The sequence below is a fragment of the Hemibagrus wyckioides genome, linkage group LG11, assembly GCF_019097595.1.
Source record: "Hemibagrus wyckioides isolate EC202008001 linkage group LG11, SWU_Hwy_1.0, whole genome shotgun sequence".
In the NCBI taxonomy this organism is placed as follows: Eukaryota; Metazoa; Chordata; class Actinopteri; order Siluriformes; family Bagridae; genus Hemibagrus; species Hemibagrus wyckioides.
In genome coordinates, this window is record NC_080720.1 from 26,920,509 (window position 1) to 26,938,329 (window position 17,821).

The 17,821-nt window shown below is 38.1% G+C and overlaps 2 protein-coding genes across 2 annotated transcripts; one reads left to right on the top strand and one right to left on the bottom strand.

Annotated features, from left to right (window-relative positions):
* Positions 1 to 1,255: 1,255 nt before the first annotated feature.
* arl6ip6 (ADP-ribosylation factor-like 6 interacting protein 6) lies at positions 1,256 to 9,259 on the top strand. The gene is made up of 4 exons (XM_058404160.1): positions 1,256 to 1,755; positions 2,606 to 2,659; positions 3,213 to 3,345; positions 7,616 to 9,259. Exons 1-4 carry the CDS (start codon positions 1,485 to 1,487, stop codon positions 7,707 to 7,709), a joined length of 552 nt encoding a protein of 183 aa, XP_058260143.1. The 5' UTR covers positions 1,256 to 1,484; the 3' UTR covers positions 7,710 to 9,259.
* A 980-nt stretch (positions 9,260 to 10,239) lies between these two features.
* On the bottom strand, positions 10,240 to 14,124 carry rprmb (reprimo, TP53 dependent G2 arrest mediator candidate b). Its single transcript, XM_058402252.1, has one exon. It carries the CDS (start codon positions 13,361 to 13,363, stop codon positions 13,052 to 13,054), a length of 312 nt encoding a protein of 103 aa, XP_058258235.1. The 5' UTR covers positions 13,364 to 14,124; the 3' UTR covers positions 10,240 to 13,051.
* Positions 14,125 to 17,821: the final 3,697 nt, after the last annotated feature.

A 17,821-nucleotide genomic window follows, 5' to 3' on the forward strand; every position in this document is an offset into this window, starting at 1 on the left:
GGGTTGAGGTCAGGACTCTGTGCAGGCCAGTCAAGTTCCTCCACACCAAAATCACTCATCCATGTCTTTATAGACCTTACTTTGTGCACTGGTGTGCAGTCATGTTGGAACAGGAAGGGGTCATCCCCAAACTGTTCCCACAAAGTTGGGAGCATGAAATTGGCCAAAATGTCTTGGTAAGCTGAAGCATTAAGAGTTCCTTTCACTGAAACTAAGGGTCCAAGTCCAACCCCTGAAAAACAACATCTGAATATAATGATTTGGAGGGGTGTCCCAAAACTTTTGGCAATATAGTGTATCACGTCAGAATTTTTCTACCCTCAATGTGAAATAATTTTAAATTTTAGAAACATTTTAGCAAAAAGAGGGGGAAAACAACCTATGTGCATAAGTGTGCACATCCCTAAACTACTACTTTGTTGAAGCATGTTTGATTTTATTGCACAACTTTTTTTTGGGTGAGATTCTATCAGGAAAGCTTTTCTTTGCAAAAACCTTCTGTGCACATCCTGCTTCAGGTTCACCCCACAGATTTTTAGATATATTCAGGGCTGGGCTCTGGCTAGGTCATTTAAAAACAGTGATCTTTTGGTTAAGTAATTCCTTTGGATTTATGCTTTGGGTCATTCTCATGCTAAATTATGAAATTCTGATTTTTCTTCAGCTTACTACACAGACACCTAAAGGTTTTGCACTAAAATCAGTTGTAGCTAGACACGATTCCCTCCACCTTGACAAAAGCTCCATTTGTGGCTGAAGAAAATCAGCCCCAAAACACAATGCTGCCACCACCATCCTGTACTGTGGGTATTGTCACATGCTTTCGGGTAGTTAAGTCGAGCTACGATATTTACTGGGGGAAAGAGTTTCTGTCCCCATAGCCAAGATGTGACGAATATGATAGACTGTTGTCACATACAGAGAATAATTTATACTCAGTATATCATTATCATCTATTATTATATTATCACATAACCAGAAAGTGTTTGGCAGCCACAGTAATACTCCTTAGTCATTGCTCTAATCTAAAACCCAGCTGGATTAAAGAAAAGAAACAAAAAGTCTTCTATTAGGGATAATGCGCCTCCTTCACATGTTTCATGAAACAGGAACAAACATGTCAGTGCTCTTCTGCATTGTTTGCTCAATGAAACATTCCTGACTTGCACGGAAAGTTTTATACGCAAATTAGTTTGATTGACAGTCATTTTATCCAATCGTGCGATTCGGATTTGACAAATATGGGAGTGGGCGGGACTCATCGCGGACGCGGAAGTGTAAACCGCGATGTTTTGAAAGCAGAGAAAGTTTGGATTTTTAATAACAGTCAAATGGATTGTTCTCGCTATTGGGCTGATTTTAAACGGTTGTTTCAATAAGATTAACTTAGTAAGAAGTTGGCATAGTAAACGAGCTAGATAGAAGGCTAGTGGTGTGAAAAATCCGGAGCCGTAGTTTCCGAAACTTTTCTCCTGGAAGAGACCATGCGGATGCGTTTTCAGGGACCGGACGCGTTTTCAGGGGATGAAGATGATGATAATGATAATAACGATGCTATACATCGATCCGCATTGAATACGAGTTCACATGAAAGCAGGTTGAATCGAGTTCAATCTCGGTTTCAGCGTTTCAGGTCTCCGATGCAGAGGTACTGGAAAAGCCAGTGGCCAGCCCGTATCTGCTCCATGCTCTGCTGTCTGCTCGTTGTTTCATTTATTGCTATACTCTGTTCCTTCCTGTATGTCATTTTAAAAGGTAAGACCTCATCTAACATGTTGCTTTGGCTGCGTTCTTAATACATACCAAGTGCAACAGGTCGTTTACATTACAGTGTGTTGTAGGGCGTGGCAGTATATCGTCAGGACGATATTGATCTTTGCAATGCTGCAGGGACTGATCTCGATATCGAAGGATTCACCATCGTGTTAGATGCACTGCAGGACTGTATAATATAATGTATCAGAAATGTAGCATTTTTTTCTTTTATGGAACTGATGGTGAAGTATTATGTCCTTTGGTTGTTTGTTAATTCATTATTTGAAGCAGTTATGCCATGATCTATACTTTCTTGAATGATTTTATGTGTGAAACATATACCTGGCTAAAACTATTAAAGCTATCACTTATGTGTGAATTGATACAGTATACTTTAGAAAAAGCAAGAAACAGTGTACATATAAGAGAAATGATGTACAGCAGGGGTCCCCAACCCCTTTGGGCTGCAAAGAGAGAATTTTATGTTGTCTCTTTTATATATATATATATAAACACTTAAAATTATATGTATTTTGTTTGCCACTTCTGCCAGGGCCTCACTCCCGCATTTGACTTAGTCACGGGTTTTTCCATACATCAGTAAGTTCACAAGCTAACCCACCCTAAAATGACCCAAAAAACAAATGTCACTAGAGAGCTCCACTTATCAATACCACACCCAGAAGAAAAAAAAATTGTCCCTCAAACCTAGGGACAAAAAAGTATCCATGGTACAAAAAAGGTTGGGGAACCCTGATGTACAGTATTTGCAGCCAAGAGGGCATTACTGTAAACATTTTTGTATTGCATGTAATTGTATATATAATATGCACACATTTGTGTTCTCAAGATCTTCGGGCAGAGAGGGTTACCACTGAAGATGGGACAGAAGTAAGGCTTCTAGGTAGGTCCGAGTCACCAGCTTATGGTTGTTTTAGGTTTTGTTTGTGTGTTTGGTTTGGTTTGGTTTTTTTTGCAAGCTTGTTACCTTTACACTACATGCTCAGTTTCGTGGTTGAAGTGAACACATTTGCACTGGGAGAATTAAGTAGATTCCTTTGATTAAATAAAGTCTCTGCTTCTAGTGTTTTGTATATTTCCTACTTACTGAATGGCTCATATGGGGCAAACTTTTGAAAGAAAGAAAGAAAGAATAAAATGTTCAGATAAAACACAGCTTCACTAGTACTAAATGAATTCAGAGTAAATTAGCAGAAATTGACACAAGACTAAAAAAAAATATGTATTATGAACAACAGTCACATGGAGATACGAATTTATGTTGAAGCTTGAACAAGCTTTTCCACAACTTCCTTAACTACACTCATAAACAACAACAACAACAACAGGTTAATGCCTACCAACACTTCCAAATTAGATTAGGACACAGAACTTTTCATCTCAACGAAGTCGGTCTTCTTCTGTATGATTTAGTCCAATTTTGTATTTATTTCCAGGCTTTTGGAGTATGCTGGTTCTCTCCTCCTTGGCTGGAGTGTTGTGTTGCAGCTTCTCCTGGACTCTAACCTACTTTGACTCATTTGAGCCTGGGATGTATCCCCCCACACCACTTTCTCCAGCCAAATTCAGGTAAATTCATTTGATCAAGCACCTTAACCCAGATTAATTAAACCCATTAAATTTAATACTAGTTCTAGTTCCCATGAGTGCCTCATGAGATTATGTTGTAGCTGGTCTTGCCTTGAGCACGCTTACGCTGCATCATTCCGTCTGGTCATTAAGAAGTTTATTGAAATTAAGTTTGGACTAAGCAGTGAAATCACGTTTCATTGAGAAATGTAATATTTTTAGTTTTTTATTAAAACCTGCTGGCCATATACACATTCTTTCCATGTTGCCTTAGAGTAATAATAATAACTATATTAGTTCTTGAAATATATTAGATATATAACAGCTATTACAACAGTTCCAGTTAGTCATAGTGATCTTCGCTGAAATCATATTATTAAAAAGAAATTGTGGACACCCTGACAATTAATGGAGCAGTTTGGGGATGACCCCTTCCTGTTCCAACATGACTGCGCACCAGTGCACAAGCAAGGTCCATAAAGACATGGATGAGTGAGTTTGGTGTGGAGGAACTTCACAGAGTCCTGACCTCAACCTGATAGAACACCTTTGGGATGAATTAGAGTAGAGACTGCGAGCCAGACCTTCTCATCCAACGTCAGTGCCTGACCTCACAAATGCTTTTCTAGGGTAATGGTCAGAAATTCCATTAAACACACTCCTAAACCTTGTGGAAAGCCTTCCCAGAAGAGTTGAATCCGCAAAGGGTGGACTAACTCCATATTACATTCATGTGCATGTAAAGGCAGACGTCCCAAAACTTTTGGTAATATAGTGTATTTTCCAGCATTATGTCTCAGAATTTGTCTTCCATAGAAATCCCATCCAATCCAACAAGAAGACTTTGGTTCATGTTTTGATGTCCATTTTAATTGTTGAGTGTCAAGCTCAATCAGACACACGACTTACATGTTGTTGAGATTTCAGATGTAACGAAACTGCAAAGAACATACAACACATCCTGACACCTTCTACTCGATCTTTCAGATGACATCATGAAATCATGTAGCACTTCCAGTTAACGTTTAAACTGTGACCGAAGATTAGAGTTAATCACAATCAACTTCTTTAAATCCACTACCAGAAAGGATGCAGTAATTACGCTAGGCATGAATAGATTAGAGAGGAGTTGATCAAATCAGTATGCAGTGTTCTACAGTGTGAGTGTTTTTGTTTAAAGTTGAATTTAGAGCACAATGCACACCAGATTGTGTGTCCTGCAGCCAGACAGTCCGAGGTGATATTGTTTACTTGATAAACAAAGGTCTGCATTGATTAAGAAGCTCTTTTCTCAGCTGTTCTCTCACTTTCTCTCTCACTCTCTGCTTCACATTTTTGATTCCATAACAACCAGGTTTGTTTATGCCAAGTTCACAGATGCTGGATTGCTCATCTCGGGTGTGCATGCACATTGCTTTCTCCAGTCTGTATGGAGTTTTCCAACCCAGAGCATTTGTGTTACTTAAAAAATCTGATGTAAAATCCTGAATGTTTTTTTTAGTTTGGAGTAAGTTTGTTGATCAGTGAAGGTGAAAATTGTGATTCTGTTTTTCCTCAAATCAGGAGCTAAACTGGGAAGGCTATACTTTATTACAGAAGGTTGCTGTGGATTGCAGATTTAAGGATGGATGAGGTGCTGTTTTGTCTGCTTTAAGAGAATGGTGGCATATGACAGCCATGCTACATGGGAGAACAAATGCGTTTTTTACACCGCTTCACCCTAAACCCATGAGCCTGCCCTTGATTGGCCACTACACTATTAGAACATTGATCATGTCTGTGGAGATGATGAACTGCAGGGTCAATCAGATGCCATGTGAGCGAGTTATATAATCACACACCTCTGTCCCTCTTATGCCTGGCCCGAGCCAACCTACATGCACCAGTACAACAGCTTATTGACCAGCCTGTTGGATTGCTATTGATTGACCCAGACCATGGTTTCACACAATTGCAAATGCATACTCATGACCTCTTACATTTGTATACATCAGTCCACATTCAGTAGACCTGAAAACAAGCATAGGAACATTTAGCCAAGTGACCATTTGTTTCTTTCAGCCATGATAACTGGATAATAACTATTCCATCCAGGTCATGTGATGTTAATGAATGAATACAGTTAATGATTCGCTGAATACAGATCCCAGGTTCAAGAACCAATTCAGAACTCACAGGGCTGAAAACCAAGTGCCTTTCTTCTTCTGTTATTTATACAGTGCCTTGCAAAAGTATACATACCCCTTTTCCAAGTTTTGTCATGTTACAACCACAAACGTAAATGAATTTTATTGGGATTTAATGTGACAGACCAACACAAACTGGCACATAATTGTAAAGTGGAAGGAAATTGATAAATGGTTTATTTACTTTATTTAATGGTATTTTTTACAAATAAATATCTGAAAAGTGTGGTGTCAATACTTCGTAGAATCACCTTTTGCTGCAATTACAACTGCAAGTCTTTTGAGGTATGTCTCTTGCACATTTAGAGAGTGAATTTTTTTGCCCATTCTTCTTTGCAAAATAGCTCAAGCTCAGTCAGATTGGATGGGGAGTGTCTGTGAACAGCAATTTTCAATTCTTGCCACACATTCTCTATTGGATTTAGGTCTGGACTTTGACTGGGCCATTCTAACACATGGATTTGCTTTGATCAAATCCATTAAATTGTAGCTCTGGCTGTATGTTTAGGGTCGTTGTCCTGCTGGAAGGTGAACCTTCGCCCCAGTCTCAAGTTTTTCGCAGACTCTGACAGATTTTTCTTCTAAGATTGCCCTGTATTTGGCTCCATCCTTCTTCCCATCGACTCTGACCAGCTTCCCTGTCCCTGCTGAAGAAAAGCGTCCCCACGACAATTGTGTGCCACTTTGTGTTGGTCTATCACTTAAAATCCCAATAAAATACATTTCCGTTTGTGGTTGTAACGTGACAAAATGTGGAAAAGCTCAAGGGGTGTGAATACTTTTGCAATACTTGGGTCACCACAGTGCCTCATCCGATGCACTTATTTTGATTTAGCACAGGTTTTATGCCGGATGCCCTTCCTGACGCGATCAATCCCCCAGTGGTTCCCTGTCCGGAAATCGAACCTGGGCCACAGCGGTGAGAGCACAGGATCCTGCTGTAAAAACTACAAAAGACAAAGTCATGTCTACAAAAAGACATCACTGACTTAAAAAAGTTACAAGGGTAAAAGTCTCTAAGGCACATGTCGCCTAAAACAAATTGCCATCCATTTCCTGACCATGTGGAGAAATTCATTTGGTGATGAATGAATTTGGTTTATTCGAGCCTCACAGTATGTAAATGCAGTGGTATCTCAGACGTCAGGGCTCTGGTTTAATGACCAGAAGGTTCATTGCCGTGAGGACCACCGCTCAGCTCTTATTTAAATAACGAGCTTAATATTTGAATAATTGAATAGTTGAGTTCATAGAATAAATGCGTCCCGACATGGTCCGTGAAATTTATTTTACAGTTAAAGTTGTGGTTTGATTCCGTATTGTCGTCGTGTTTCTTTCTGAAACCGGAAGCCAGATTGACGTGTTGAAGTGCTTGACTGACTTATACAGCAGCTCATATTGGATGAAAGAAACCACACCTTTGCCGAAACTGGAAACCTGATGGAGTTATGAAAAGTGATTTAGCAAGAAGATGATGACGTATTGCAATCGGAATCTGAGGAAGCAAAATATTATAGCACGGAAGAGTCCATATAGTCCACATGACCTTGTACAGAGTCTACCTTCATCAGTATAAGGAGACGGTTTTATAGTTTTCCCTCAACGGAAGAACTGTAAAATAAAATGAGAATAACTCCAACTTATTCCTGCACTTGGGCTACTACAAAACACACAAACCGATTTACAAGAATTGGGAATTGTAGTCAGCTCAATTAGATGAAATCAATGGCCATTAGAAAAGCATTTGCAGATAGCACTGGTGTATGAACTCAGTATGTTTTTAAGATCTAATAGAGCACCAGTCAAATCCTGCTCCTCTAAAAGCATTAGATAAATTGCCCATTATCAAAACAGAGAGTGCAATCACAATATGCCACAATATTTAGTAATGGCGTTTTTATAGGTTTGTGGGTTTATAGATGTCTGACCACACCTTCTTACATGTCCATTGTAGGAATGCATCATGCCATTTCCCAGTATGATTTTTTCCCCCACATCCATAATGTACACAGGGCCCCCGTTCTATGCAGACTTATTGAGTGTCGAAGATTAAAGTGTTGTGTCTGTGTGTGTCTGGTTTGCAGGCAAATGACTGGCCACTCCTTTCATATGGGCTACAGCATGGCTATACTCAATGGCATTGTGGCTGGACTCACTTTCTTCTGGTGTCTTATTTGAGACCTTCCCACTCAAGCCATCGCCTAGAACACTGTCCTCACTTCATCACCATGATCGCCAGGCATATATGGGTAATAGAAAAAGATGTACAGTGCAAATTATAGCCATGGTTATTTTTTGTTACTTTTTTTATTATTGTTTTAACTTTCTTCTTTGTAATTGACTTAAAGTGTTAAAAGATTCATTCTCTCTATTTTTTTTATAAAGCACATTGTATCTGCAGCAGACTTCAGTTCTAAACAGCAACTGAGAAATTACACTTTTTTTTGTATTGTGTACGCTCCTGTTATTTATTGGAATTTGGCTTTGAATAGTAAAATAACTTTAATTCTAATAGGATCGCTGCATACACAATGGTCAAAGCGTACAAAACCTGCTTATTTACCACACATTCGGAATAACTGGAAAGTCGCTCTGGAGAGGTTATAAAACACATTCCATACTCTAACGCTTTTATGTAAATGAGTCAGGAAAAATAGGTTTGTTCTTGGGTCATCGTTAGTGCAAATGATGCTTTCTCATTTAATTGTTTTTTTGTTGTTGTTTGTTTGTTTTTTTGAAAAAGAACGGCACAGCAGTAATGTTTTATTCATCACATCTGTAATCTATTAGTGTCGACTTTTATTTATTATTATTTTTAAATCAATAAATGGTCCAGGATATCTTTTAACTGTCAGTGAATTAATAGCAAAATTTATATTATATATTATTTATTTATTAATAGCAAATAGCAAAACAATATGACTACAAATAATCGATCAATGAATATTCAATTTTTTATTCTCAATTCATGCTCAGTTCCTCCTACTTTTGCATGGTTGAAATAATCACATATTTACCTTAGCTTCATTTAAAATAGAAAACATTTTTCAGGTTATCTCTTTGTTAAACTTTTTCCTGGTTTGTGACAGTAAACATCAACACAAATCAGCTTCACCTAGTCACACTGCAACGCAAGCCGAGAACAATTCCCAGAACGTGTGTATAATCTCTGCATTAATAACAATACATTGTAGACATGCTGAGGATGTATTCGGAGTAAACAATGACATCTAATATGGTGTGTAGTATGTACAGTGTATCAGATTAAATTGTTATAGTTTATACTAACTAATAATTCCAGAGAGTCCTTTTGTACTCTTCATTCATGTAATGAAATAAATAGTTAATAACACTGCTGTGGAGAGAGATGGCAATTTAACATGTTTTTGAAATGATTCAATTTCAGAGAGAGTTTTCTGTCTGAAACGAAATTAGCTAATGCACTGCTTCTGTTGACACAGACTCTTAGTAACATTTATTTTTTCGAAACATTAATGTCTCATTTTGTTTAGTTTGTTTTTCGGTTTGAATTTTTGCATCTTCCCAGAAAAGACATCATGAACCTCTTCTGATGAATAGGAATGATCAAAACCGCAGGCTTCTGAACTGTTGTCTCGTAATCTAAGGAATTTTCATGTGGGATTTTATTCGGTGTGATCTGATTCCAAACACCTCGAGCTCCTCTCTCCCACGCTGTGAGGCTGAACACCCGAAAGGTATCCAAGTCATAGCAATGGAGAAGACGTGGGATAAACCTGCTAAACCTTTTACATATGAGTGCCTATTCCTGCTTTAGATGTATTTATTGTTAAGTCTTGGATGATCCTTCAGTGAGTTAGTTCTGTACATTTAGGGAACTTATGGCCTTTCTCTAGAACATTTTTATCCTGTTCTGTGATTATTTTTATTGTTATCCTAATATGTTACATTTATACACTAGTTCTCCTATTCAACAGTTCCTCAAACTCTCACAGACTACACTAGATCCTCTTCTGTCTAATATCTTCATCTGTTTTATTTTTTTGTTGGTGTTATTTCTGTGGACCATTCAGGGATACGAAAAATTACTGATTCAGTCCTCAGGTTGGTCGTCATTTATCCTTCTCATTTAATTCATGTATAAAAGAATGAATGTCAATAAACTCACATCACACACCCAGTCATGGAATTGTCACCTTTTTAAAGAATGTATGACATCTATTTGTATGGAATTCCACAAGAAAAACAGCAGTCTAATAATAGAATTTGGTGTGTTTTTTTTCTTGGTTATTATGGAGATTGTAATCAGGGACAGCGTGACATGCTATTGAGAGATAAGTCGATATAAAACATTTGGTTGGCGCCGTTTTATTGACCACACCCCAAGGCAGATTTTACAAAAATGGAAGTTGTGTAATGTTTCAAGCTTTGGCTAGTTGTGTGATGTTGCCTGTCTTGGCAAATTTACGAACAAAACAAAACTAATGTACATTTGATCTCTCATATTAACACACATGACAGAAATTGATAAATGAACAGAAACAAAATAAAACATTTCTGAATGAAATTAAAGTAATAAGTCAAACAATTAGTCACACTTGATACTTTAAAGAATAATTGTGAAATTTTATTGTAACTGACTATTGTGTTCAGTTGCTCTTAAATTTACAGCACTTTTTGTTAAATTTTATTTATTAATGAACAGTATAGAATATCCAAACATGAAGAAGTGGGGCGTATGTGAGTGCATTTCTGAATACTAAACTAACCATCTCCTGACCGAAAAGCTCATCCGTTTATGTGACATGTCCATTATGGAGGACTAAAATCATCCTGTGTGCAGGCTGAAACCCCATGCTGATGAGGGAGACCAGAGGAGAATGGTGAGACTGGTCTGAGCTGACAGAAAGTCTGTAGTAAATCAAGTAAGCACTCTTTACAATTGTGAGCAGAAACTCATCTCAGAATGCAAAACATATTAAACCTGGAGGTGGATGAGCCACAACAGCAGAAGAGCTTCCACTCCTGTCAGCCAGAATAATAATCTAAAGCTATCATGGTCACAGACTCACCGGTTCTGGACAGCTGAAAGTCAAAAACTTGGGATGGTCTGATCAACATGGCTGCTTTCAACATCAGCAATAACCAAAATACCACTTCTTATCTTTAAATGAGGTTATTATGGAAATATGCTGTATATTTGCTTAAGCTCAATCAACATACAATCAATCAGTAGTGAGCTGGCTAGTGTGTTGTTAAAAGAAGATGAACCAAACAAAGCATTCATTTATCCATTTATCCCAACAAAGGTCAAAAGTGACAGAATTCCGAGTTCCAGCTTTCCTTCTTGAAATAAGTTGAATGCAGCATTTATCAGTGTGTTCCGAACAAGTATCCCTTCTACTGCTGAAATCCGGAGTCACACACACAGAGAACATAAGTGAAGGCAATTACTCTTTTTTCCTTCACAGGTTGAATTAGTCATAAATGCATCGTTAAATATTTTAGTAATATATGCCTAAATTATCCCCCTGTTTCAGTGTCATTTCAACGGCCTAACTAGATTCCTGTAATGACTTGTTCTTGGCCAATGAAAGCATTTCTGATATCTCTGTACAGCATCAAAGTGATGTGCTGTGTATTTACTTAATCATGTAATGTAAAGTAATGGACCAGCTCAGTATGAACAAACCAGAATGGCTCGCTTCCCCCCTACACACCCTTATTTTCCATTAAGTAGTACAGATGGATTCTCATAGACCACATCTAGGCCTTGTTTTAACTATAAGAGCACAGATGCATTATTTCAAATTGTTGGGATGTATGCTAGACATCAAAAAATGTACAGATAGTCATGGCCTTTTTGAGATTTGTTGTTAACGTTTATACATCCCAGTTCTTGGCTGAGGCTGTAAACAGATCGTTTCAGTGCAGAGCTGTTTGCATTTGTACAATCTCAGCTGCTGCTCCCAGATGACCCTGTGCATTGACGCATTTTTACGATCTTCACTCAGCTGTGTTTAGGCTACCAGAGACAAGTGCCACTAGATTCAAAAGTGGCTCACGTATTCGGAAATATGGAGTAGCGTGACCTGCGATTGCGGTGTCTGAACTATTTATCATGTATGGACTACGGTATGTACAGTCTGCAATCTGGAAAGTTTCCTTGTATTCCTTATCACCTTTATATCGTCATCAACACCACCTGTAAATGTATAGGTGCTCTCTAAATCAATTATTATTAACACGTGCACAGTTACAACCAAACACAGTTTTGTTTCATTCTGAGCTATAATCTGTTATGAGACAAGGTTCATTTCAGATAATTCCAGACACATAATTGTATTTGGCCAGTTGCTGTGGCCACTAATTTTATTTCAACTCCAAGTTAATTTCCCTTCATTCTGCGACCTCATTAACTGCAACGATGACAAAGAAATCGCAGTGAATTAATGGTGAATCACTGTAATCACAACCGCAAAGGCAAGGAGAGAGCACAATAATTACATATATGGAAATGAATGACCCAAGTTTGCAGCTTTAAGAATTTACACAACAATCTGCCAATCTTATAGAGTACACATGCATTCGGTTATTTCTTTATGACTGTAAAGATGAGTTCATATAAGTGAAGCGTTACAGCAGAACGAAAAACAGTCAACAATGCTGTAGGGAAAACAATCTGATTACTTATTAGATGGTTGGTTACTTGTGGAGTAAAGACTACTCTGAAAAAGTAGATTTCTTTTAAATACTCGTGTTTTTTTCAATTAGGAGTATAATGTGCTATGAGAAGTTAAATAACAGTTACATAACATCTAGCCTATGGGATGCAAAATTCTATGATGGGGGGAAAAATATAACTTGTCTTTTGTATTGTGATAATTCGGAGGAGATCAAAAAGTTTAAAGTGCAATCAATCAGTAAAAAATAATGCAGTTAAATACAACAGGGGTGAATTACTCTACACTGTCAGAAAACAAGGGTACAGCAGAGGTACAATTTTTCTCCTAGGGGAACAAAAAATATAATGGTACCTTAATAATGGTACACAACAGGTCCTTAGGGTACAATTATGTTCCTAAAACGAGTTATAAAGGTATGACTAGAAGTACAAAATTGTACCCTTCAGGGTACCACACCAGCGACGGCCACTTGTACCATAAAAGGTACAGTTTTGTACCTTTCTTACTGAAAGTGTATTCTAGATCATATACATTTTTTTAAGAAGTACAAAATGTTTCGAAATCAAATTGACTCCGTGTGAAGAATATACTACAAGGGCTGTATTATCAGTTGCAGATATTTTCAGTCCAGGCTGCATTAAAATAAAGTAGTCATTTATCAGTTCTTAATAAATAAGCTAAGGGAGAATAGTTAACTCCAATGAACGTCGTGTCATTTTCTCAATATAGATTATTCTTTCAGCTGAGGGCGTTCTTTCTTTTCTGTGCACCAACATGCAAGTCCAAGCAGTGTTCATAAGATTTTAAAGAAGCATCATATGCGTCCATAAGAGATCTCATGTACAAATCTCTCCACTACGAGCTCACTATAACCGCCTCGACGTCCTTGGAATATCTTCTATCCGCGACGAGGAAGTTGATCATTCCCACGGATTTGATCAGCAGGTTACAGCCCAAGAAGAAGATGCCGAAGATCACGGTGAGCCCGAGCACGCACATCACGGCGACCTGCACCACATTCGGGGCGAAGGAGCCGCGCTCGTGCGCGCCGTTACGCACGAAGCCGGAGTCCGTGACACCCGAGGACGAAATGCAGCACGCGGAGAAAGTCTCCGTGCTACCGGCGTGGAAACCTCCATCCGTGTCGTTGAACGCCGTCCAATTCATTCTGGAGTTTCTTACTTAAATAAATCCTTCGTTTTTTTTTCTCCTTAGAAACGTATCGAGGCTTAGGAGGATTTAATCCTGCAGAGTCCGCGCAAGAAACCAGCAGTGGTGAAGTGTGTGTCCATTCTGGGTGACAACAAATCTGCGGGACTTGTCTAAATCCGAGCACGTGTTAGTGGTCCGACAGAGAGCGTCTCTGCACAGATGTGCAATTATCGCCCCCTATGGCAAAAATCTAACAGCCACCTTTTACATTCTCCATCCATCTACATTATACATTATCCGTCTACATTATACACTATATTGCTAAAAGTTTTGGGACACCCCTCCAAATCGTTGAATTCAGGTGTTGCTTTTCAGGGGTTGACCTTGGCCTCTTAGTTCCAGTGAAAGGAACTCTTAATGCTTCAGCATACGGAGACATTTTGGACAATTTCACGCTCCCAACTTTGTGAGAACAGTTTGGGGATGACCCCTTCCTGTTCCAACATGACCAGTGCACAAAGCAAGCTCCATATAGACATGGAAGACATGTCTTCACAGGGTTGTGGGGAACTTGGAGCCCACAGGGGACTCGGGGCACAAGGTGGGGACACCCTGGATGTGGGTGCCAAACTATCACAGGGCATAATTGCACAAACCACCTCAATACATGTTTTGCATAAGGCTTTTTAAACATTAAACATGTAGACACCACATTAAACATATAGAGCCCCATCCTTTCCGTGAACTTCATCTTCAACTTTTTTTCAATGTTTCATCTTTTTATTATTAGGAAAAGCAATTACATTTAATATAATGAAAGCATTTTACCTGTTCTACCAGTCGACAAATGCACATATCTAATAAATATCAGGATACTACAGCTATCCCTAATACAATCATCAATACAACCAAGAGAAAAGAACTACCCCCTTCAATTCTAGTCAATGAGAGAAACATCTGTTATCCAGAGAGAAAGAGAAATAGACACACTTCAGTTTTCCTGTAGATGGCAATCAAGCACTTCACCTAGTTTATAAAAGATAGCTCTTAGGACAGACCTGGAAGTGCTTGATAATATTCCTTGAAATTGTCCGGTTTCTATCAAGAAGTTTTAATCGATGCCAAACAATGTTTCTTACATTTATATTGCTTGAAGTCAGTCAGCTAATGACTAAAGGGTGTAAAAGTAACACTCAAGTTGAGATTCATTGCTACACTTTCAGAAAAATGGGGTACTACACAGAACCTTTCTTTATACCTGGGATTGTACCCTTAATGATCCTCAATCTTTTGTACCTTTAATATGTAGTATTAGCCTGCACAGAGCCCTGATTTCAACCCCACTGAACACCTTTGAGACAAACTGGAATGATGACTAGGCCAGGCCTCCTCACCCAACCTCACTAATGCTCTTGTGGGTGGATGAAATGAAACTCCCACATCCACATTCCAAAATCTAGAAGAAAGCCTTCCCAGAAGAGCAGAGGTTATCATCATAATAGCAAAGAAGGGACTAGCTCTTGAATGGGATGTTCAAAAAGCTCAATCAGGTGTGATGGTCCGGTGTCCACATACTTTTGGCCATATAACGTATATTGCAATATGAGGTATAGATGGGATTGTTTATTTTAGCAGCACTTATTTTCGAGCTTTAAACATGGCATGCAAGCATAGAAATTAAAGACATAAGCCAAGGGTCCCAAAATATCAAATATATATATATATAATCCAGTGAGTCTTTTTCCTTCTCATGTAAATTTTAAACACCTTGAGGATTCAGAAATGTACCATGTGTTGGGGGATTTGTTTTTATCAATGGCAAGAAAGCTAAGACAAGTCTGAAAAACAGTTTATTTTTAGTTTACTCCTTTATTTTCATCCTTCTTTGTCCTTCTTGAAATCAATATATTTTAATAATACATCAACATTTCCAGGTGAAAGGTACAAACAATTGGAGTACCAGCTCAACCATAAGGAAAGGTATAGTTTAGTTTAGTACTCTTTTTTTCTGAGAGTGTATGGTTAGCTATCTGTGGCCACACCCCCTGATAACCAGGCAATGTGCTCAGATTTTTTCAGATTTTTCACTTGTATAGCATTAAAAACGTATTACTATTTGGGCCTATTAATTTAAAAATTTGATTAAAGAATCAAAAACAAAAGCTGAATATGCAGGCAGGTTGGAATGGGTGGAGAAAGGTGTTGGGAGTTATGTGATATCAGCAAGAATCAAGGGGAAGGTGTACAGGACAGTGGTGAGACCGGCCATGCTGTATGGTTTAGAGACAGTATCACTGAGACAGAGACAGGAGTCAGAGCTGGAGGTAGCAGAGATGAAGATGTTGAGGTTCTATTGGGAGTGAGACGGTTGGACAGGATTAGGAACGAGTACATCAGAGGGACAGCTCATGTTGGACGTTTGGGGGACAAAGTTAGAGAGGCCAGGTTAAGATGGTTTGGACATGTCCAGAGGAGGGAGAGTGAGTATATTGGTAGGAGAATGTTGGACATGGAGCTGACAGGAAGGAGGAAAAGAGGAAGGCCAAAGAGGAGGTATATGGATGTAATAAATGAGGATATGAAGCTAGTGGGTGTAAGTGTTGAGGATGCAGAAGATAGGGATAGGTGGAGAGAGATGATTCGCTGTGGAGACCCCTGATGGGAAAAGCCGAAAGAAGATTATTATTATTATTATTATTATTATTATTATTATTATTATTATTATGCAAAATAATATATGTAAATTTCGACAAGGAAAAACTGATTTTACAGCCAAGATGTATTTAAGCATACCTTTTCCCCTTAGTTGCTGTTTGAGTTGCTATTGATTAGAAAAAAATCTACTCCATTCTTTAACTGTCCAGATTTTTCTGTGACTGTCCATGATAGGTCCTGTACTTGGCTGACTGGAACCTGACGTGGCCTTCCTCTAGGTTTAGTTGTGCATCCTGAGATGCATTTCTGTTCACCACAGTTGTAAAGAGCACTTATTTGTATTACTCTAACCTTCCTTGTAGCTCAGATCAGTCTGGCCATTATCCTCTGATCTCTTTAATCAACACTAGAGCCTGATGTGTGTGAATTACCAGGAGATCAACAGATTCTGACATACTCAAACCAGCCCATCTGGGACCATCATCTATGCCACAGTTATAGTCACAGAGACCATACTTTATCTTCATTCTGAAGTTTGATGTGAACATTAACTGAAGTACTTCATCACTGTGTATTGTGCAGCTGCACATGTGTTTCTAATAAACTGGATGATGGGTGTAAATAAATTGTAGATAGGAGTTATAGCAACATGAATGCATGAATGGTTTTGGTGCTGGGAATGACTTCTAATCTTGATTGAAATATACTAATAAATAAGCTGATCATTGAACACTGGAGAATGATTTCATTTTCCAGAGCTTTTTTAATAATAATAATAATAATAATAATAATAATAATAATAATAATAATGATAATAATAATAATAAAGCAACATTCTATATTTAGCAGTCTAACTCATTCCCCTGCTTTTCTAAACACCACTGAATACATGGAAAATCCATTAATGCATCATGTGACTATATTGCGGGATTTTTTGTGTATTCATTAAATCCCTGCACTTTTCCTCTCTCCAGAATATTTTTTTAATGATTGAAAATGAATAAAATGTAAACATACAGTATGTACATGAACCTTACAACGGTAGCACATTTTATGCACATATATACAAGTAACTGGAATATATAGTCATGATAATATGAAGAAAAAAACTAATCATAGCATGTGTACTTCCTGTTAGATGCTGAAAAAACCCTGCACATAATGTCACATCAGTTAAATCATATTTTTAGTGCTATTGCAAAGTGTAAGTTTCAGTGTTCAGAAAATTGAGGGTAAAAAGAAAAGTGAGGGTATGCTGAACACTCTCAATTTACACGATTTTACAATATACACAGATGCTCTTTACGATATAAAATGAAAGTTCTTCTCATTTTCTTCTCTTGAAAACAAAAAGAAATTCTGCGTTGGAGAATCTTCCCCCCTGGCAGTGATAATAGCAGTACCAGAGGTGTAACAACAGAGGGTGGTGTTGATCTCCCTAAATGTAAGTGAGGCTATTTTCACACTCAGCCACCAGAGAGTATTTACCTTACATAATCCTATGCAAAGCATTCAGCAGGCCTGTCAGATTTTGAAAGCTCTGCCACCAGCATTCTTTTCTCCAGAGCCGTAATGTTGAAAAGTTGCAAAGGTTAAACATTTCAGAAAATCCCATAGTAATGTCAATTACCGTTTATCATCTGACTAATCAGGTCACAGCCGAACAAGAGGGATAATTTGTCCCTTTAGTCTGAAGAACTTCACAGTGCTTTTCCTTAGTGGCCACTTTATTAAAATTATTTAATCAGCTAATGCATAGAGGCGTAGAAAACCTTTCAGTCTCAGATTTCTTTCTTGCACAGCAGACACTAGAATTTA